This window comes from Poecilia formosa, unplaced genomic scaffold (genome assembly GCF_000485575.1).
Source record: "Poecilia formosa unplaced genomic scaffold, Poecilia_formosa-5.1.2 Scaffold6, whole genome shotgun sequence".
NCBI lineage: Eukaryota > Metazoa > Chordata > Actinopteri > Cyprinodontiformes > Poeciliidae > Poecilia > Poecilia formosa.
This window is the reverse complement of record NW_006799945.1, coordinates 213,861-235,568: the sequence shown is the minus strand read 5'-3', so window position 1 is coordinate 235,568 and position 21,708 is coordinate 213,861. Positions and strand designations below refer to the sequence as shown.

The following is a 21,708-nucleotide window of genomic DNA, read 5'->3' as shown; positions in this document are numbered from 1 at the left end:
CCCCAAATCGGATAATACTTGCCTTACCCGTTTCTCTGATAAAATGCTTCAGATAAAATTCTAGTCTGTACATCTTTATTTATTTTTTTTTTTTTAAGCTAATGTTGTGAGTAATCTAGTTTAAATTGAAGATTTAATCTTTGTTTCGTTGGAATAGATTTCTGCTCTAATCCTAATCTGAAGGGAGATTCGACCTGGTCAAATCAGGGTCACGTTTTGGGCCGTGCATCCGTTCTCCTGCCGTCCGTTTTTAAACCGCTGTGTAGAGTGCAAGTGGAGATCTGACACGAAAGTAAATCTTCCCGCAAGTTGTGTAACATTAGGTGGATCATTGCATAACTTCAGGACGCACCAATGAAGCCCCCGACTGTTTAATGTGTTTAATGTATGGAAACGTGTGGAAAGACTGAAGCTTTTTGTCCTTCCCTCCTCAGGTCGGCGACATCGTCACGGTCACACGGATGAACATCAGCGGCCAGTGGGAGGGAGAGGTGAACGGACGCAAAGGCCTCTTCCCCTTCACGCACGTCAAAATCATAAACCCTCAGAATCCGGATGAAAGTGACTGACGCGGGGGCTCGTCCGGAGCCTCTCGGCGGTGTTGACGTGTACCTCAACCCGCTGGCCCCTCTCCACCTGTCCCGCCAGTGTCCTTGTTATCCGCTTTCCTGCTTTGAGAGGAAATAAAAACAACCCCCACCTCCTCTTCATGTCCCTCCCCCCACCGCCGCCTCTGTTGCCGCCGGCCTTCGCAAGGCTTCCTGACTGTTTACAGCTGTGGACTCCAGACTTAAATTAAAAACCAGACCTAACCATTGCTAGTTAAATTTTCAAGCAATTTTTCTTTTTTTAATTTGCAGAGCTTCACTGGGCATCAGCGTGAGTATGTGTTTGTATGTTGAAGTGCATGTGAGCGTGCTCACAACGGATTTCTCCCACATTGCATCACAACATGTCGGTCCTCTAAGACTCTGAATATTTGTCATGTCTGCTTTTTTTTTTTTTTTTTTTTTTTTTTTTTTTTTTTTTTTTTTTTGTTGGGGGGGGGGGGGGGTGGTCACTCTGAAAATGTTTTGGACTGTGTGAGAAAAATTGTGCAGTGAGTGGGATAAAGCAGCGTCCACACGGATACAGGAGAGCACTGAGACACCGAGGAGCTGGCCAGCCGATTAAACGACATTACTGCAAACAATCAAGTCACTGTTGTACCTTAGCTATCAACTAATTGGTCATGGGGTTGGACTTTTACTTTTTTGGGAGGGGGTGGGGTTGAATTTTGATAAGTGTTTTTAGCAATGCTTGGAAACCTGTCAGTAGAAGAAAAAACACGGGTGGGAGTCCTGGAAAGATTTCATTATTGATCACATTCTCAAATCCTGACTGGCTATTGAACTTATTTATGCTAGTGAGAAACGATGTGGCCAAAATTTCATCCTGTTTTTCTCTTGGTGTGCCAGAAGATACATTTACCTCTTCTTGTTTTGAGACCTGAATGCATGTTTGAGGCCAAGTCTACCTGCCTACTTTGAGTTCAAACCATTGGAGTAATTTTTTTTTTTTTTTTTTTTTTAAAGAAGTGCCAAGCAAATTTTTTTTTAGCTAAGCAGTGGCTGTAGTCTAGATCAGCAACTTTGCTAGCATCTAGCGGCCTGTCGAGCGTAAAAATGGAACTTTGGCATCTAAATTTTCAGTTTTCTTCAAGGTGAAATAATTCTTACGTTTTATTTAATGTGCTGATTCTATTCAGTTGAGATTATGTTTTGATTTTCACATTTCTTGAAACAGGCCCGAGTAGAGCAGCTTAAAGTGTCCATGTCCACATTGTGCAACAGGACCCCCAAAGATTAAACAGTTCTGCAAACAACGCAGCTTTCTGTAGAAATACAAAACCATTTCTCCATCGATTTTATTTTTTTACTGCATAATGTTTAAATCGACGCTCGGCCAAATACTCCAAGGTATTGTGCAGCTTTGAACTGTAACTTTTCTCTTTGGTCAGTTTTGAATCAAGTATTTTAAAATGAGTAATGTTATTTAAAGGGTGACTTACTAAAAGGGAAAAAAAAAATGCCTGCTGGTTGCCTACGTGCATGACCTCTTGGCCAGCATCGGTGGTCTCGCCTGGTCATATGCTGCTTATTGTCATTCATTTCATTACTCAAAGTTTTCCTTTAATAAATCCAGAATGTTTTTTTTTTTTTTTCCGTGCCAGGATTATTTAAATCTAGTTGAGCAATACACCTTGAGTATTTCCCTACTTGAGATGAACTTCTTTTCTCTTGCTTTTGACTTATTTTGTAATGGCATTAACAGTATTACTGTGCTCATTTTTTGTTCCCTCATAATTCTAATTCCTCAGTCTTTTTTTTTTTTTGAAGACTGTCCTTCAAAAAGAAAAAAAAAATCAAATTGTGCCTTTTTATTTTCTAATACCATTTACATGTGTTAATATTTCCCATGGTTAACACCTGTGCTGGTAATGACCCTTTATGTACAGAACAAGTAAATAAAATTTATGTCTACTTCTTTAAGCTGCTCTCTGGTATCTTTTGGCTGTGCCCTACATGCGACGTGACAGATGGGTGGGTGGTTGTTTGCAGCAGCTCTGGCGTCACCGCTTGTGTTTCTGGAGCACAGGACAGTTATTTTTTATTTTTTTATTTTAAAGAAAGTTCCAGTTTTGACTCTGCCTGCACCCAGGAGAAAGAAAGCAATTAATGAATTTTAATGAGGTGCTAAGAAAAGAACGTCAGCTGACCCAGAGACAGGAACAGGAAAAGTTTTCAAGGGCAGCGTCGCGTGTGTGTCCATGTGGCGAAGTCTGTCTGGCACTTTGCATTTGTTATTCAATTCGCTGAAATGCTGGTATATTTAGATGGTACAGTTCGCCACACAAAGATGTTATTGAAACTCTGAAATTAAGCTTTGAACATTTTGACAAATGTTGGACATGTTTGTTAGACGGCGACGTCTGCATGCGAGCGGGTTTAGAAGGCACGCCAACAACGTGGCATTTAACACCTGAGTTTAAATAGTTTGTTGAAAGAGTTTTTATTAATCTCCACTAACATTCACTTGTGGAGATTAAGAGGAAACGAAACCTTGACTCCGTTTTTGTCATGCGAGAGTATCTGACTGAATTTTCATATCATTAGGTCAGGAGATGATTTTGTAAAGATGACTAGTCTCAACGCTTTAAACAAAAATATTTCTGCAACGCAGTCAATTTATTTTTGTGCTAATCATTAGATGTGCCAGTAAAAAGGGAAGCGGGGGGGGAGGGGAGTAATGAAATGATTATGCATTTGCTACCTTTGCTTTAGTGATGAATTGACAAGAAATGCTGACGGCTGCAGAGGGCTGCAAAAGTATTCATAGCCCTTGAACTTTTCAAGGGCTATGAACCACAAGCTTCGTAGTATTTTTACTGGGACTAGAGCAGTGGTGTGCAAACCTGCCATGCTTGTCAAAACTGGCAAGTTGAAAGTACTAGAAAATTTATGATTTTTTGTTTGTCTTATGCTACTCAATAAACTAAACATTTCTGAGGCAGCAGTAGCTTTTATTTGCAGGACTTAGGACAGGAAATGGGCAGAGAGAAGAAGTGGGAAGACGTGCAGCGAAGAATCGAACCGAGGACAGCTCCGCATACGATGCTCCCACTTTACCACTACACCACGCACCGCACGTGTCTTTTTGTTTGATTATACAAAGTCGTCGAATTTGACTTGAAATGGTTTAAATCAGAGATCCAAGACATGCTGGTCCTGTTAAAAAGCTATTTCCTGTATGTCCTTCGTCTAGAAATGTATTTCTAGTTTAGTCTTGGTAACAAAATCAATGATCTGGGTCACTCCTGCTTCAGAAAGGTCTGCTTTATTGAGCAAAGTTTGGGTAAATAATGTGTAACTGGTAGAGATGGATGGTAACTGGATGGTAACTGGGTTTATTTAATACATGCCACACTTTTCAAATTTTATTTGCAAATATTTCCACATGACAGTCTTTAGCTTTGCTTTTACGTGATTATCTCCACAGTTTGGGTTATAATATAAAATATAAAGAAGTTTAAGGTGTGTCTGTGAGCTGCATCTTTTAAAGTGAAAAAAAGTGTTAATCCTGTTTCTATATTTGCCCTATATTGCATTCTCTGTGTGTATCTCAAAGTGGTTTTTATGTATCGAGCCGATTTGGTATTGGAGCAAATCAATGTGTTCCTCAGCACTGCATGTGATTGGCTGTAGGTCCGGAGTAAACAAGCTTAATGAATCCAACTTAGTCGACTCTGACCTCTCCTCCGGGCACAACTTGTATGCGTGTGCGTGTGCGTGTGTGTGTGTTTCAGGGTCGATGTGCTGCAGTCCATTAGTGCTGCCTTTAAGTCAGCTTCACTGCCTGGGAACATGCAATTTGACCAAGTGATGCAAGGTTACTGTACAGAAATATGAACAGGACTTTGGATTTTGCTTTTGTAGTTGTGTATTACATGGAAATGAATGAGTAAAGTCAAAATTAAGGTAAAAAATAGAACTGAAAATATAAATCCCTACCACAAATGTAAGAGTGGAGATTGGAGATGTTATGAATGTTCATTTTCACTCCTCCAAGCTAACCTTGTTAAGGGGTTGACTTGTTTTCTGCACACTTTGCAACAAGAGGAAGTTCAAATTATATAGCCTGGTTTATAAATATGTTTATCAGAGGTGTCGTCATAAAAGTTGAGTCTGACTTTGTCACTGTATGAGCTTGAAGCTGATAGTCTGTACACTTTTTCACTTGTAGCTCTTCCTGACAGAAAAGTGCTAAAAAAAGTCGGGGATTTTTTTTTACAGGGTGCTTCAAATCCAGTTCATACTATTTAGTTTTATGGGATGATGAAGTAAAACTTTGAACCGCGATGTACTGTTAGTGTCTGTAACTGTAACAACTGTAACTATGCAGTCTGCTGGAAAATCATAAGTATTCTTAAAGTTCTCAAATCTGACATTCTGAAAATATGAACTCTGCCTGTAGTTTCTGAAGAAATGCTTCCCCACATCATGATGCTGCCACTACCGTATTTCATGGAGAGGACTGTCTGTTCTTGCTGATCTGTTAGTTTTCTTCCACATGTAGCATTTTGCATGTGAACTAAAAAAAAGTTCAATATTTGTCTTGCATAACCAGAGAACCTTCTTTCACATGTTTTCTGTGTTTCCCTTCATGACTTGAGGAAACATACAAGCAGGTTTTCATAATGGCTTTCAGTTTACAGTGGCTCTCACCGTGCTCTTCCATGAAGGCCGATCTCCAGATGTCTGCAGCTCCAGAGTTTAGGGAATTGGTTGCTTTGGATTTCATTTAGTAAAGAAAAACTGCGTTTTCAAATTATTTGGTAAAAGAAAGGTAAGTATTATTTGATACGCTACTATAACATGACAATTTAATAGAATACGTTGAAGTCTGCTGTGAAAATATGACAAAATCTGGAACAGGGGTGTGAATACTTTCGTGAGGAACTTCATTTCTGGAACACCAAACAGTTACACAACCATTGTGTAATCAAACTCCCTCTTATTCACGAGCCGCCATGTCTTTTTGTCAAACCCTCAAACTCATCAAGTGACTAAAACCAAATGCCCTCCGTAGCTGATGCTTCTCTGAAAGCACTTTGTATACAACGATGTTAAAAGTAATGGCTTTCACCGAAAAACATGCCAGTGAATGTGCTTTAGACTATCTTCTGCAGCAACCCAGCTCCCTGAGGCTCTGTGTGTGTCCCAGATAGAGCTTCTCTTCTCCATCTTGTGAAACATTTACGATGGCAGACGTTCCGGCCGTCTGCTGGGGGTAGAATGCCAGAGCGTGAGGGCGACTCCACGTTGAGCTGTCTGTCATCTCTTTCTCAGGTCAGATGCTTTGCTTTGGGAGAATCTAACTGCTTTTATGCGTCCTCAAGCCTCAGTAGTGTTATGTTGCATCTTGCTTTTACACAGAAGATTTTAGTATAGGTCTTTTTTGCGATATCTAAAATGTGAAGGCACTAATAGCTACTCGGTTTCTCCTTTCTATAAAAACATTTTTTGGGGGAATTTATGAAGCATTTATTTTTAATTTTTAATTTTTTTTGTATTTCAGAGTCAACTCAAACTTAAATCATCCTGGTCAACATACCGGGAAGTGGGGAGGTGGTCTCTGACTTTGGAAGCCAAAGAGATGAGGTTGGGTTGGGTTGGTGGTGGAGGAGCTGAAGAGGACAAAGCAGAAAAGCAGACAAATAGAGTGCACAATACAGCTGGACGTTTTGCAGCTTAAATAATCCTTAGGGTACGTTTGATTTATCCTCAACAGTTCGACAAAAGTCACATTGAAGGCAGCTGCGCGGCTTGAGATGACTGCATGACTTGCAAACGTCACCTCGTTAGTGAAAACATGCACAAAATCGCATCCACTGACCAATCAGTTTGCATCAAATCAATACTCTTGCCAGTTGCCATTGCCTCTGAGAAGTTAGGTAGTTGTTGAATATCAAATATAGATTTAGGTGGCACAGGATGACAGCTTAGCTTGTAATATGGTTCTGCTGCAGGTGTCGGCAGAAATGAAAACGGGAGCTTGGTGTGACTTGCAAAGAAAGCCGTGAATAAAACATAAACAATACCAAACATTATTAATCATAACTGAATGAAAGAGAAGTTTAGCCAGTGAGGTAGATGTATGGTTGAAGAAATAAAACCTTAGCATCTGATTGTTGCAGAGGGTCTATGATGGCACCTTCACGCCTACTAGCATGTTAACAAACATAAACTATTTTGAGTTAATGCTTAATAGACATTTTCTGGTTTTATTGTTTTGAAGCGGTTGTACAGTCACCCATCATGTAGGAGTGATACAAATCAGCACATTTCATTTGCCTATCTAGCTTTAGACTTCAGAACAGAGTGGCAGCTCAGCAGGCTGAATACATTCTGAATGCTAGTGGTCAAGAAACAGATTTAACCCAAAGCACGTTCCATTAAACAACCCTCATGTTAATAATCCAAAATAAAAGGAATAATGTAAAGCCAAACAGTGCTTTGTATTTAAATTTTTTTTCACATTTTGTCTCATCACAACCTCAAACTTTAGTAAACTGTGTAGATCAACAGAAATTGTGAAGTGGCCAGAAAAGTATTGAAAATTTCCAAATTGCAAATACTGAACCTGAAACCTTTGTGTTCGGTTTCAGTGAAGCCAATCACCTTCAAAAGTCACCCGCTAAATAAAAATGTCACCGACGTGTGGCTCAAACTGAGCAGGAACGCAGCCTCACAAACTGTTGAAAAGGCAACACTTTCTGCAAGCAGTGTTGTGCAATATGGAAGAAATGTGGGAGAATGTCACCAGCATTCCTAACTGCAGAAAAAAAAAGATAAAAAACAAAGGCAATTCTTTTTCAAAGTTTGTCAAATTTATTTAACTGTATCCAAATGTAGTTGAAGGCCCTCTTCTGACTAGGCCGTGACTGAACGGTGTCCAAGTTCACCAGCAGGAATAGGAGAACAGTGGGTACTGGCTCCAGTCTGCTGGGTTGCTGTGGGGGCCCTGCTGGTTGCCGTAGCGGCATTCCTGTTGCTGGGTGCCGGGCTCCGACGTGGAGAGAGGGTGAGGCGGCGCGTGGAGCAGCGCCTCTGTTGGATCTCGGTTCCTGGGAGGCAACGGGAATCTGGGGTACTCCACTGATCTGAAGGGAAGAAACAGATCCAGTAACATGTTATACAGAACATGCTGGCATTTAGTTAGCTATTTCTGAGTATTGGTGTTGCTTGTCATCGTATTCTATCACGACTGGATGCTTATTTGTCACCTATATTAGATTTTCAAACCTGTAAGGTTGGTAGGAGGTGGATGCAGGCACCAGCTGTTCTTCGCCGCCGTAGTCGTACTCCCGCTGCTCCTGGCGCTCAGTGTGGATGCTCTCTGACAAGTCCTGCTCCGGGGCCCAGGGGGAAAGGTGACCCGCCTTCGGTGACTGCTGTGTGGAGGCTGGCTTCTTTCTGACCTGTGCTGACTGAGAGGTAGAGGGCATCCTCTGCAGGCCTGACGAGGAAATACAGCGTCTATTTGTGAGATATATTCATCCACGCTACCTTGTGGTCATTTCATAGCCTGAGGTTTGAACGCAGGTCGCCAGCTCTGCAGGGAACCTATTGTAATCACAGTACATGACTAATTTGGTGCATTAGCAACAGTTTGTAATCAGTTTATTTGGGTAAGATGAAAAAGAAAATACCTGCAGCACTGTGAGAAGGACTTTTCTTGTCTTCTATGTACTTTTTTGCAGGAGAACCTTTATTTGAACGGCATCTGAAAAAAAAAAAAAAAAAACGAAAAAAAACAGTAGTGTCATAATTACTGTAATTTTACCAGAAACTCTTAAGGACACATACAGGCAGAGAAAAACACCCGAAGAGGCAGCTGCTAATGTCTGATAAAATGCCAAAACATGTACCTTTTACTGTGAGAATGGGTTCCTCCTTCCCTAAATCCCTTTGCAAACGGATTGTGATCAATCTTCAGCTTGGTAATCTAAACAAAGACAGGAGAAAATAAATCCCATTGCATTCGTAGGAAACAGCCATACAAATGTGAAGCAAATCATAAAATCTGCTGCCCATCTTCCAAACGGCCGTCATTCAGTCTGGTTTGTGCACATCTATCTATCACTGTGTGGTTCGGCTCCGAATGAATCCAAACTGCAACAAACAACCAGACCTACAGAGGGAACCATCAGCCCTGACTTTCTCTCCATCTGTGACTTGTACAGGTCAAAACAGGGCAGATAACATCGCTGTAGACCCCACACATCCTGGACACAAACTGTTTGGACGTTTACTTATAGGTAAGCACGGAAAATTGTTATTTGCGAAAAATAAGTCGCCACAGAGACGACTTCTTTCCCCAGGCTGTTTCTCCGATGAAAACTAACCAGCATTTCCACATTGATTCCATGAATGTTTGCACTAATTTAAACCTGTTTTCCTCTTTTGTAAAAACTCTGCATATATAAGAAAAAAATATCTCCCAAAAATGTTATTTATACATTTATATTTAAAATGTCAGGAAGCACCGTGCAACCAAAGTGAAATTCCTTGTTTATGTGCACCAGCCTGGCCATGTTCAGATTCTTGATACTTTCAGATAAAAGGTTCAGATGGTCTCTACTTGTTTTATGCACCGTGCATGGGAAAGACGTGACGTCTTATTGGTACCTTTGGATTTTGGTAAGCGGTAACAGCAGTGAAAACCGTCTCTGGGAACGAGAAGGTCTGAAACGATCCCCAACACACAGTGTGTGGACTGTCTGCCTGTATCACATGAAACCGTGGGTAGTAACGATGCATGGAGTGGAGGATAATCTAAAAGGCAAAACAAGGAAAGTGAGAATAAGTCACTCAGCATAAGGAGAGTTTAATGTTATATCTATTAAGATTTAAGGTGTGAAACTGTGTTTTTACATGACCATGCTGATCCAAGGTGTTGTTGGTGAGCTTCATCTTGAGGAAGGACAACGACTGCTTCATCCAGTGACTTCCTACAGCCGGGGAGTCCGGGTGAATGTATGTCCGACATGGGGGCTGGGGCTCAGACTTCCCTGCGACTTCCCACTGCTCCTTCTTCCACTACAGAGAGACAGATGTGGGGGGAGGGAGAGGTCCAGCATTACCACATGAGAGACCTCAGGATATCAGTAATTAGTCAAGATGCTCCAAGTAGCCAAAAAAAAAAAATCCATTTTAATTTCTCTTAATGTTGGCATATTTCCAGGACTCTGACAATACTTTTATTTCTCTAAAGGAAAGTAATCACTCAGTTTTACATCTTGATCTTCACAGACCCTCCATTCGCTCCCCCCCCCCCCCCCAAAGCTCTCCTGGAGAGGTCTGATTTGCACTACACTGTCTTCAAGTGCGTGTTGACAGCAACCGCTTCGACCAAATGGGCCGCGAAAAAACGACAGGGGCTGCTGAATGTATGGGATGGCAGACTGCTCCCCGTTCATCGACTGTGAATGAGGCCGGGATGCTAATTGATTGGGCTTCCAGCCGGGAGTGCACAAACAGGAAGCAATGAAAGGCTTTGATATGCGGCAGTGAACGGTCGCAGGCAGACAGGGCAGAACTGTGTCTGACTGCCAACTGCTGTCTCTTATATTCTGCAGCCTGGTGGGTTTAAATCCACAGGGAGAGGGGAGAAAAAGAACATGCTGGGGATGTGTTGAATATGATCATACCTTGTATTTGACATTGTCTGCAGGGACGATATCCACCATGACGACATAATTTGCAAAAGGCTGAAGCCCAGATAGGCTTATGCTGCAGTGTGGAAACATTCTCCTAAGATAAACAGTGTTAGAAGTTGCTTTAGCTGCTTGTTTTCTTTTTAATATATATTTTTTGCAAATGTTTCCGTCTTTAAAACAGAAGGCTGCATAAATTAGAGTTCATTGGAGAAGCTCACTACCTTCCATGTTTGGTTATTATCATCTCCGTTCCAACGGTGTGGAAAGACTTCCATAGCTCCGAGTCCTCCAGGGTCATCCGGATGCAGCCCTGCTGGTAAGAGTTAGCGGCTGATGAAGACAGCGGCATACCAGGATTCAGTCTTGGATCTGCTGGAGAATCGGTAAGAAGTGCAGAAATAAATTGACAAGAAAAGTGAAAATAATTCGTGCAAAAGTATATTAGCTACATTTGTCGTCCGAATGACCGAAATGTGCAGAAGATTTTGTGTAATATGCAAAATGTCTCGCAAAGTCTGCTAAACTGGCATTTGTCTAAACTGTTTGTACTTAAATCCTGATAAGTTTCAATAAAATTTTGATCAGGTTAGTAAGACATAAAAATAATTGTGTACAGTTAAGCAGCTTTTTTGGGATAAAAATGTAAAAAATAAAGAGTTAATTATACAATTACTTTAAAGCCAAATGTATAACAAAATCAGTATTAGTTGAAATACGTAGGGTCAGTGTCAGAGAGCATGCTTAAAATGCATATTCATCCTTTCAAAAATCCATCTTACCAGAGATGTTTGGATTGTTACTGCATCGCGCTGTTATCATCACCAACCAAACCACAGGGGAAACACTGCTTTCAAATATTTGAATAGGGTTGGGATACTTCAGGGACTTCTATCCTGGAGAGGTCTGGGAAAGGTTAAACTTGATTGGTCATCACTGAATAGGTGTGGTCTAACCCGCCTGGAGGGGCAACAGAAAATCAGGGAGAGGGACAGAGGAGGCATTTGGGAAAAATACTTGTTCTGTGCAAATTCAAACACAATGCACAGTGCTGATTTTTAATAGAAATACAGCTGGTGTCTCAGAGGATTGTTAGGGAATATTGGTGCACAAACGTCCAGGAGACCAAGAAACACTGGGGACATGTCAAGGATAAAGCTGTGGAGAGGTTATAAGCAGCATTAGATTATTGAAAAAAATATCCAGCCTTGAGATAACATGTTGTGATCTGAAGCTGTATTAGTAAACTGAACCAAACTGAATACTCTTGCAAGGAGCTTTATTATTTGCAATGCTGAGAATGCAAAGACTCGAAGTGATCTGGCTTTTAAAACTTTCCGAGGAACAGGAAGGCCTCTTCCCTGCTGCTTTGAATGCGTATTGGGTGCAGGATGTGAAATCACAGAGGCAGCTGAAGTTTCAGGTCTGGCCTTGATAATGGCTAACTCTGCTTATCCCGCCAAATGGCCTCACCACATCCATCCCCCATGTCTGCATCCTCATATCTTTCAAGTATCGTGGGGAGGAGAGCAGCCTCTCTCCTGCTTAAAAGCCAGTTCACAAGGATGGGTGAGAAGAGGAAGGGGACAAAGGCAGGATTGTATGCAAGAATGAGTTGATCTTTATGTTAAAATCTTTACAGTCCGATTTAAAATATTTTCTGAAAGACTCACCTTGAGCCTCAGAGGTACTAAGCAACTTGAAATAGTGTATTAAAACATGAACTGGTGAAGAATGACTGATCATCCATAGGTCTTATTCTCAATACATTTACTTTAGTATGGTGCTTTAATATTGAACCTCCCTAGAAGAGCTTTGATATGCATTATAATCATAGATGCATTGTCTACTAGTGTCGCTGCAACCTTTTAAAAAAGATCCTTTGGGTCTACTTACTTTTTCATAAGATTACAGATGTGGGTATATGATTAAAGTAGACCAAGAGTATTCATCTAAAATAAAATTTATCTTTCTCAAGAAAACATCTCTTGCCTTGGGTGAGGTTTTTAAAGCATAAAACCTGATGCAGTTCTGTGGTAGCAATGAATTACGTTGTTGTATGACTGCTGTGAAAAGCACATTCTCTACATTTTAGAGTATCCTTTGAATTACTAAGACGCTGACTTGGTGTCCTAACAAGAACTTTTGGTTTCAAGGAAAGACAAGTTGGAACATTCCTCTCCTGCCTGAATCAACTTTAGGCCTGAAGATGGAATTTGTTCTGTTCCAGCCTGTGGCGGGTGTCACCTCTTCAACTATGCAATCGCATCTGCCTCTGCTAATGATGTTCTGTCAGACAGAGTGAAGAAAAGAAAAGAAAAAAATAATAAGATTGTTTTAAGAGCAATGCATGAAATGTTTTGTCTACATTCCACAAACTGTGTAGCTAAATTGTGAAGATGAAACATCATTTTGTTGCAATCCCCTGGGTTATGGCTATTCTTTGTTATATTTATTCTGCATGCTCGGCTGCGTCAGAAGCCGCTGCACTCAAAGTATCTTATAACACAGGAAATGCTGTGGTAGCATGTTAAGCTGCAGTTGGAAGATGCAGAGCATAGGTCGTGTGTTTTGGTAGAGCGTCAGATGTGGTGTGTGTTTGGTTCACCATCTTTGGATGCAGTTTGAATGAAAAAGTTTGGAAGCTTCTGAAATGCTGAAGTGTTCCAGAAAAAAAAAAACATTTAATTTACAGAGAAAGAGGCAGATGTGGGTGAGAATTTTTTTTTTTTTTTTATTCTCCGAACCACAATGGAGATTGGCAACAGATGATGGTTTGGCTAATCGATCTTAAATGATAATTGATCTTAATAGAATAATGAAAGCTCTGAATGAGCCACCAAACGTCAAAGTGAAAGTGAGGGTCACCAAAAAACAGGATGTCCAACATGTTTCAAAAAAGAAAAATCATATGACCAAAAGCTGCAGTTTGGTGCAGCTAAAAACAGGAATCGGCAAAGTCTAAAGAGTAAAACAGGCTCGAGCAAGTCCATTCTAGATTAATATGTTCATTGAAACTCCCTAGTAATTACTGTAAGCACAATGTGATACATCAGAGTTGGCAAACACATTTCAGAGAACAGAAAAAAGGCTGAGCAATCACAGGAAAGGTTCACTTAAATCTTTATTTGCTGTTAATGCCACCTGCTGGAAGACCCTGAACAAAGCAGTTTGAACATAGATTTGAAGCAACGGAGGATTAAATTGAGGTTTTAATGAAGACAGTTTAATGTTTTTTGTACTGCCACTTTTCTGACCCCATCTTAAGGATAGCTGTGCGGCCATGCTAATGCTAGCTTGTACATAAACAGGAAGTAGGTAAATGGCTATAGTATGATTTCTGTAGAAACGGTTAATGAGACTTACTTTTCTAACTCTCTATCTTGAGGGTACAGCTACGCTGCAATGCTTAACAAAGTGGGTTTGTTATTTGTTATTTTGCACTTCTCTATAACAGAAGTATTATTTCTGTCAGCATTTATGCTTCTAAAAATATTCAGTATCGTTTGCTGCACTTTGCTAATGGCTGTTAAGTTATGCATCAGCCACCACCAAGAGGAGTGGCTGCAGCCTTAGTCGACTCCCTCTTCACAGCCTAATTAGTTTTATTGATATAAGATACACATATTTAATTATAATATGTATTTAATGAGCACAAGTGACAGCATCTCTACAGTGTATAATCCTGAAAAATAGACATCAGCCAACAAACCACTGTGTCTATTATTCCTTGTCAGGGTTGCAGCAAAGAAGGTGCTTATCTCCTGAGGTCAATAAGCTACACTCTGGACAAGGACCACTCAGCAGTCCATCCATCACAGGGACACACAGCAATGCATGCAAACATTGTTCCGAAGGGTGAATTAGAATCCCTGGTTAACCTAACAGGGATGTTTTGACTTTGGGACGTTGGCGTATGTAGAGAAAAACCCTTTCAACCCAAGCAGTTATTCCAACAACAGGGCCAGATAAAAAAAGTGTTAGCAAGAGTCAAAAACAATTGCAAGGAAATTATTAAGACATCACTAAATAGTATGCAACACTAAACTTCAGGATTAGGCCTACAATAGGCTTCGATCGATTAATACAATTTAATTATGTTGATATCTCATGTCATATAGACTTTTATTGTTCTGATAATCCAGTCAAACATAGTCTGTCCAGGAAGGTTCTCACTGGACAGACAAACAAAGCCAGTTGACACAGTGCTTTGGTAAATCATTATGTGAAGACAACAGTTAGCAGAAAAAAAAAAAGTTTCCTGACATAAAAAAGGGCTGGCTGAAAGAGACCTGTGAATGATAATGATGATGATGATGATGATGATGTGTCACTGTGTTAGAAACCTTGTCGGTGTACCCAGTGATGAACACGGACAGAAAGGTATGAGCAGAACAGTGGAGCTTAATGTTGACATTACAATAAAAAACACAAATACCTTCTACATGTATTTTTGTATCATCTGTGCTACCAAATACTGGAGATCAAGTGGAAGTTTACAATAAATGTTGCTAGAAAGAAATAGTGAAATTCTAGGGGAAAGAAAAGAACTGCAAACAGGTATAAATATTCGTGTTGTAACCAGCAGGGGGCAGCACAACACAGAGAAAACATGGAAAGAAGTATTTGTAGAGATTACGGTTGTTACTCTATTTTCACGTAGGACATTTGTATATTTTTTTAAGTCTATAGTTTTACCAAATACAAAAGTCCAAGAATAGTTTTTGTTGGACAACTTAATGTCATACAATCAAAACAATCAAATTTCACAGTTATATTTACACGAAGACAACATTTCTGCTCGTTTGATTTTTGTTTATTTTAACAACAGAATGACTGCTACGGAAAGGCCTCGTTTATATCAAGAAAATTCTTCCTGTGAGTATTGTATCCCACAATTAACAGTGTTACACCCTTTTACACCAACACTGGTTTCACAGGAAATTGCTCCAGCAGCAAATATTTCAGCCTCCGTTTGCTTCTCTTCAGACTGATCGATTGGCTCTACCCGGCCTACAGGAGCCCTGCCAGTGATAACAGCAGCCGCGGGCCTTCAGGTGCCGTTTCCGATTAAAGGAAAGGCTCCGTGCACCGCCAGAGGTGCCTTCGCACATTTAAATAAATTTCCATACCTGTGGTGATCATTATTTAAAGCATACTATCAGAGGCTAATAGGGAGTCAGCTGTTTTATGTCGAATCTTATGAGCAAGGATTGTGAGTTTCTTCCACTTAGTATTCATTTATACAAGCGCCCCCAAAAACCCCATTACCTCAAACAATCTCCTGCAAACTCAAATGTCGCTCTTTGTCAGCCGTTCAGAGGACAGCGCTGTTTATTCAGCACCTGCGCCGACTTCAGGGGTCCCGCTTTGATGTGCATTTGAGGGCAGACGGAGAGCTGAATGGGCAACGAGAGCGACAGCTGCTCCTCTCCCCAAAGAATGCCACCCAGACTTCGTTAGGGGGTCATCCCTTAGAGCCCAAATCGTAACATTGTATCTGCAAGCAGAGAAACAACCAACTGAGCATAACAGGAGACTGACACAGGGGGGGTTTGCTCAGAATACGTCTTTGGTTAAAGATATGTCTGGACCTCACCATCATTGGGATCAGGGTGGGATAAATGTTGGCCAAGCAAATAAAAACAATGCATTAGTTCCAAGCTAAAATCTAGTGGTATTTGTTTGACACGACCAGGCTAGCAACAATTATCAACACAAGCCAATAGCAATGGGTTTCCTAGCATTTCTCACTCAAAAAACAAAAAAAAAAACTCAAATCCACAAACTTGTTGTTGCACCTTTGCTTGTTTTCACTGTCAACAAGTCAGTCAGAGGTGATGGATTTTTTTCTTCATTCTGTCCCATAGCAGAAAAACTACAGAATAAAAGCGAAACGAATCAAATGAAGGAGTGACATTTTTTTTCATCATTCCCAAACCAAGCAAATAGAGTCCCCTGGATTCTCCGGGTTATGGATGTGGTCTGGTCCTTTTCTCAGCATGGTCGGAGTCAGGTCTACTTGGTTTGGAAATGTTTTCCACTGGTGGCAGCTGTGGTACCAGTCCCTGTTTAAGAACCTGCGTCACTGGGGTTTCAAGAGAGCCATGTTTGCCTGAAAACTCAACATTTTAACTTTTTGGCTAAAGGAGTTGAGTCACTGATTGCGTCACTATAGCAACTTTCTCTCTCTCTCTCCCTCTCTCTCTCTCTTTCCCTCTTTCTCTCCATCTCTCTGCTGCATTTGCCTCCCATGCAGTTTTCTTTTTGGCTCTCTTCTTTGAATTAGACAAAAAGCAGACTGAGCAGAGTTTTCAACATTCCCCCCATTTTTACTCTCTGTTTGTGTTGTGTGTAGATTATGTCACACTACTTTTCAGACTCTGGGGCCAATGTACTACCCACTATGTGATAACTCCACCCACTGCTGTAATGGGCGGAGTTGCTATTTTTTTCACATGGTTAAAACCAAACCTGACTGAAGACTTGTATGTCGTTGTTATAGCTTCCTAACAAGACTTTTCCAGTTCAGACTTAATGGAACTTTTTTTTTTTTTTGACGTTTCAAGTGTAATTTCTAAGTGAAGCTACCAGTCCTCTAAGTGACGGTTCCAGTCTTCTAACTCTGCCGTGATATACATACCCTGCTATGGCCCATTTCACCTGTAAAGATGATTTATTTTTCAGTCCCTGTTTCTGTTAGGGTCATTTAAAAGAAGGAAAAATAAACCTAGCATTTGGCATTTTACATTTTCTAAAGCATGACCTGAAAACCAGAGAGCGTACTGAGCCGCATGACCTGAAAACCAGAGAGCGTACTGAGCCGTAATTTAGATTTACCTTTAAGTTCCTACCTTAAAGCAAAGATCTTGGCCATTGCAAGCCGCTCTATGTGCAGTTTCTATGGTTTCAATACACAAACAAGAAACACTCAAACTGAGTTTATGTAGAAATATATTGGATTTCTTGGCTCAGTTTCTTATCATACATCTAAAATATATTATCTAAAATTTATGAAGTTCTTCATGAATTTAACAAAAAATGGTCTCTGTGAATCTTTTTTAAACCTGTACTGTTTACTCAATCTAATATTCATGACCAACTACGCTAGCTAACAAGGTGAAAAAAAAACAACCTTGTTTACAACATTGTCATCTTAAACTTCTTGGGGAAAAAAAAAAAAAACATCATCATGTGAAAACATTTTCTCCATCTGCCTCTAGGATTACATGTGCTAACAGTCAGATAGCTTTTATCTTTCCTGAGGTCACATTTCATGCCTTCCATATTTTTGGCTTCACTCATTTCTCTGTTTATTAGTCATTTTTGCTTTCTGGCTTGCAGTTTTCCTTTTGCTTGTGAGTCTGTGTCTAACTTCTATATCAACGAATTATGCCGACTTTCAATTTTTCCTGCACTTTCCTGCCTCGTTGTTTCTGTTTGCTCTACCCTCCACCACCCCCGTGCCGTCAGCAGTTCCACTGCAAGGCTCTCGGCTTTGCATGCAATTTTGCCAAGTTCTGAATATTTTAGTTACAAAGTGATTGATTGGTTCTGCCCTGCCCCTCTTAAGCCTCTGACAGTGAAAGTGTTAAAGACTGAGTATATATTTCCCCTCGAATATATTGAATTATTCTAAATGTAATATGTGGATTCTTAATAATTTTCCCTATTGAGGAAAATTATTAAGAATCTGCTAACACACACACAAACACCCTGTGTTTGCCTGTGGGTACAGGTGCTCTCCACCAGTTAATTAACACCAGTGGAGTGTGTCAGGAGAAGGAAAGGAAAACATGCTGCTGTCGGCAGAAGCGGTGAATGAGTGACTTTGTAAACTCTTAAACTTAATTTTACCTCTAAAGGAGTAAAGTTGTGAGACTGCATTTTGCAGGGTTGGGTTGAATTTCTAGCCGTGGGGCAAAATACACAAACAAAAATCCTTAATGACGCTACCGCTCATCGGCATCTACAATCTGCACTTGTTATTAATGATGGAATCTTAAAATGGTTGAATCGAAATAACTTGTGGTTCTCGCTATAGGTTTTTGATTTGTGCTTTATATGCCTGAAAAATTTAGAAACACTTGACGTCTAGCTGAATTTGATGCACAAGTCGGATGTGTCAGAGCATGCAAATATTTTTGTATCATTTTTCCCCCCTCTGATTCCTATGAAATATCGGCATTCTGTACAATATTCTGTCACCGGATCTCTTTCAGTGTGACTGATATGGTGCCATTTACAGTGCATTCTTGTAAAGCACCAGTTGTCGCCTTAGAAAAAAAGTGGAAGGACATTAAAGTAATGGAGAGCAGCTTTTGTCATCTTCATCTGCTTAAAATGTTTGTCATGGGAATAAATCTAATTATTTTTGGACTTTTAGCGATTCATTTCATCTAGGGTGGAAAACCCTAGATGAAATGCCTTCCAATTCACTGATGTTTTCACATGAAAACATCAGTGAATTTAGTGAAAAAGTTTGAACCTGTTGTCGTTTTTCACTAAATCGCAAACGTATGTACAGGATCAAATACAGCAACTTCTAATAATTGTTAAACTGTAAGATTTTGGGGAACATTTGACATGCAAAAAGCACATTGTTGAGATATAAGTTGCTTGAGTCTACAATGAAACTCCAAAGGTTTACATATGAGCATCGTTAGTGCATGTAGAGGTTGGGTTGAGTCTACCCAATAACAACAGCTGACACAGCCAGAGGTGTGTGTGTGTGTAGGTATGTGTGCGTGTGTGTGTGTGTGTGTGCTCAAATGAATTCAAATTGAAATCAAGATGAATACGAATTCACAAACGTGAGTCGTTTATATTATTTTATTATTTTTCTACAAAAATATTATACATTAAAAACACAGCTTAAAATATACACAGTCCACTTGGTGATGCAATAGCTGCAAAAAACATCTCCAGTCAAATATATCAGTTTATAGGTAAATATATCTTTACAGCAATAATAAATCCAGCACCCACAATGATGCAGCTGCAGGCAATAAAATAAGCAGGAAGATGGAACCTTCAGTTGACAGCAGGGAGGTTGCGAGAAACGCTTGCAGGTTGGAGATGAACAGGAGGTCCTCGGTTTGAAGCGGCGACAACAGATTATGGTGAGAGGAAACCTGGTCCACCAGGAGGAGCAGCTTTCAAACATTCATCCTCCTCAGAAGCAGTGAGGAACTGTTGGTTCATATATGTTTGAATTAATTGTAGATTTACCCAAATGTCCACTTTGAAAGTTTTTCTTGTTTTTTAGTGATTTAAATATCTTTAAAAAAATGTAAGTGCAAATAAAATATTATTTTCCTTTGAAATTAGATGCCTAAACTTTGTTGTCAATGTCTTAGGCCTGGAGCACTTTGCAAGACAAGAATCTGAATTTATAGTTTTGCAAAAATTTGTTTACAGATTTTCTTCTGTTTTTGTGTTATTTTTGTCACACATCAATGTTCCCGGTCACAGTTGTTGGTTCAGTTTGACGAGGCATGAAGTAAGGTAAAAAAATAAATAAATAAAAATCTTGTAAAGCAACACATTATGCTCTTATCTAATGAAAGTTAAGAGCAGATGATTAACAAGGTCGTTGAAATATATCAGTCTGGGGCAGGTTATAAACCATTTTTGAGGTTTTGGGACACAGTGTGAGCCATTGTCCACAAACGCAGAAAAAACAAAACAAAAACCAAAAAACAACAAACATGGAACAGTTCGCTCCTGGTTGAATCCAGGAACTCACAAAAGAGCCCAGAGCAACATGTAACACAATGCAGGCCTCATTTGCCTCTTAACAATCAAAAAGGAATGGTCAAAAATGGCATCCAACTGGATAATTTATAAACCACTACTGACCAGCAAGAACACAAAGGCTCATCTCAGTTTTCTTCATCCCCCCCAAAACATTTTGGGAATAGCACAAGATGTATAATACTGTTTTTTTTTTACAAATGGAATAGAACTAATAGCATTTCCAGAAAAGAACATCATAACTGTGACTACTTCACTGCTTTGGGGACTGGATGTTTTTTTTCAATTGATGGAACCACAAATTCTGCTCATGCTCTGAAAACCTCGAATGTAGCTGAGTTAAAAAAAAAAATGCTTAAAGAAAAGTGGGGGGAAAATCTCTCCACACTGATATAAAAGACAGATTGCCAAATACGCTAAATGCTTAATGGGAGTTGTAGCTGCCTGAAGGTGGAACAACTAAAGGATATTAAACCATAAAAAATGTGGCTTATCAAAGTTAATTCATGATGTAAGAAAACGAAATCATCTTTTGATAACTGCATTTTGTAGATACTTTGGCTATTTATTTCTGGTGTTCATATTTGTTTGACCAGAACCAGTGATGTGTGTCAGATAATCAAACAGAGGAAAAAATATGTAAGGGGAAATACTTAGGACTGTATAATGTTTAGGTGTTTTGGATTTTTCTAATTCCTCCCACCTATTAAATTGATTTTCTACCCCATATATTGAAACGTGGCTCACTTTTGCACGTACGAACGCTTTGAATGAATAAACTCTTAATGCTGTAAGAGTTCACTGAGGTAAACCAGGTGCACATGGAAGCAAAACAAATCTTGAAAATGCTTGTTTTGCAAAACCTTTCTAGCTGAGACGTCGTTGATCATTTCATTAAAAATGCCAAAGCATTAAAAGTCATATGGTACCTGTGCCTTTGCTGACAGCAAACCCACACCCCTCCACCTGGGGGGAAAAAAAGCTATGCTGAATAAATAGCTGCAAAATAAGAGCAAAATGCTACAAAAAGTGTCATGTCAACATTAATTATTGGTCAGTCCGCTTGAAAGAACTTCGTCCCGTGCTTCAGCATCATAGCAGTTCAGAGCAGAAGCTCAGAAAGAGCGTCCACAGAAGCGGCAGTAGCCATAGCGATGACGGGCTGGGCCGGACGCCCAAAGGCGAGGCGGTGTCAGAGGTGCAGGAGCACACCTCGTATCCATTCTCTGCGTGGTCTGGGGGCCGGTGCACGTTGACCCTCGTCTCCGTGCTTTTGGCTTCTGTGTCCGGAGAGTCCGACTGCATCTCGGTGCAGAGCAGCCAGTCCTTGGCAATCAGGTGAGGGTATCCTGCCTCCGCCTCCATGTCGCTGCCCGGCACTCGCCAGTACTCCTTGCCCTTGAAGAAGTATGTTGAGCCTTAAGGGAGGGAAGATAGAGGGTTTGAATTACTGTGAAGTTATTTAAAGTTTAATTAGTTAAAAATGCCATGTCTCTTACATATGCATAAGTATTTCTGAAAGTGTGACGTCACGTCACAGCAAACTTGATATAAACATGTAAATTTGCTGAATTTTCATCTTTAGGCATATCAAAGACTATTTTTTGGACATGTGATTTTATTAAAATGGTTGTTTTTTGTAAATGGAATAATTTTTTCGATCTTTTTTGTTTAAATTACAATTAGCTGTACAA

At 40.1% G+C, this 21,708-nt stretch overlaps 3 protein-coding genes across 4 annotated transcripts in view; 1 reads left to right on the top strand and 2 right to left on the bottom strand.

Moving 5' to 3' along the window:
- Nucleotides 1-2,531, top strand: part of LOC103147332 (crk-like protein) — a 10,571-nt gene extending 8,040 nt beyond the window's left edge. For both annotated transcript variants that reach the window (XM_007565626.2, XM_007565617.2), the window contains one exon: nt 435-2,531. In XM_007565626.2, coding sequence (XP_007565688.1) covers nt 435-569 — 135 coding nt within the window. In that variant the 3' untranslated portion in view covers nt 570-2,531. The remainder of the gene's footprint in view (nt 1-434) is intronic.
- Nucleotides 2,532-7,098: 4,567 nt separating this feature from the next.
- LOC103150193 (T-box-containing protein TBX6L-like) lies at nt 7,099-10,674 on the bottom strand. The gene is made up of 8 exons (XM_007569702.2): nt 10,483-10,674; nt 10,253-10,355; nt 9,477-9,641; nt 9,231-9,377; nt 8,471-8,547; nt 8,252-8,325; nt 7,845-8,058; nt 7,099-7,702 (listed from the first exon to the last, which is right to left on the bottom strand). Exons 1-8 carry the CDS (start codon nt 10,608-10,610, stop codon nt 7,501-7,503), a joined length of 1,110 nt encoding a protein of 369 aa, XP_007569764.1. The 5' UTR covers nt 10,611-10,674; the 3' UTR covers nt 7,099-7,500.
- Nucleotides 10,675-19,076: 8,402 nt separating this feature from the next.
- LOC103147292 (matrix metalloproteinase-17) overlaps nt 19,077-21,708 on the bottom strand; it is an 84,215-nt gene continuing 81,583 nt past the window's right edge. Inside the window, exon 10 of the mRNA XM_007565547.2 lies at nt 19,077-21,432. Within this exon, the coding sequence (XP_007565609.1) occupies nt 21,107-21,432 (326 nt within the window). The 3' untranslated portion in view covers nt 19,077-21,106. The remainder of the gene's footprint in view (nt 21,433-21,708) is intronic.

Excerpts from the sequence above, each read along its gene's own strand:
- LOC103150193 (XM_007569702.2), bottom strand. The coding sequence starts at position 10,610 with ATGCCGCTGTCTTCATCAGCCGCTAACTCTTACCAGCAGGGCTGCATC. Across the intron at positions 9,378-9,476 it reads CCTTGGATCAGCATGGTCAT|ATTATCCTCCACTCCATGCA; the intron begins GTAAAAACACAG and ends TTTGCCTTTTAG. Across the intron at positions 8,326-8,470 it reads ACCCATTCTCACAGTAAAAG|ATGCCGTTCAAATAAAGGTT; the intron begins GTACATGTTTTG and ends TTTTTTTTTCAG.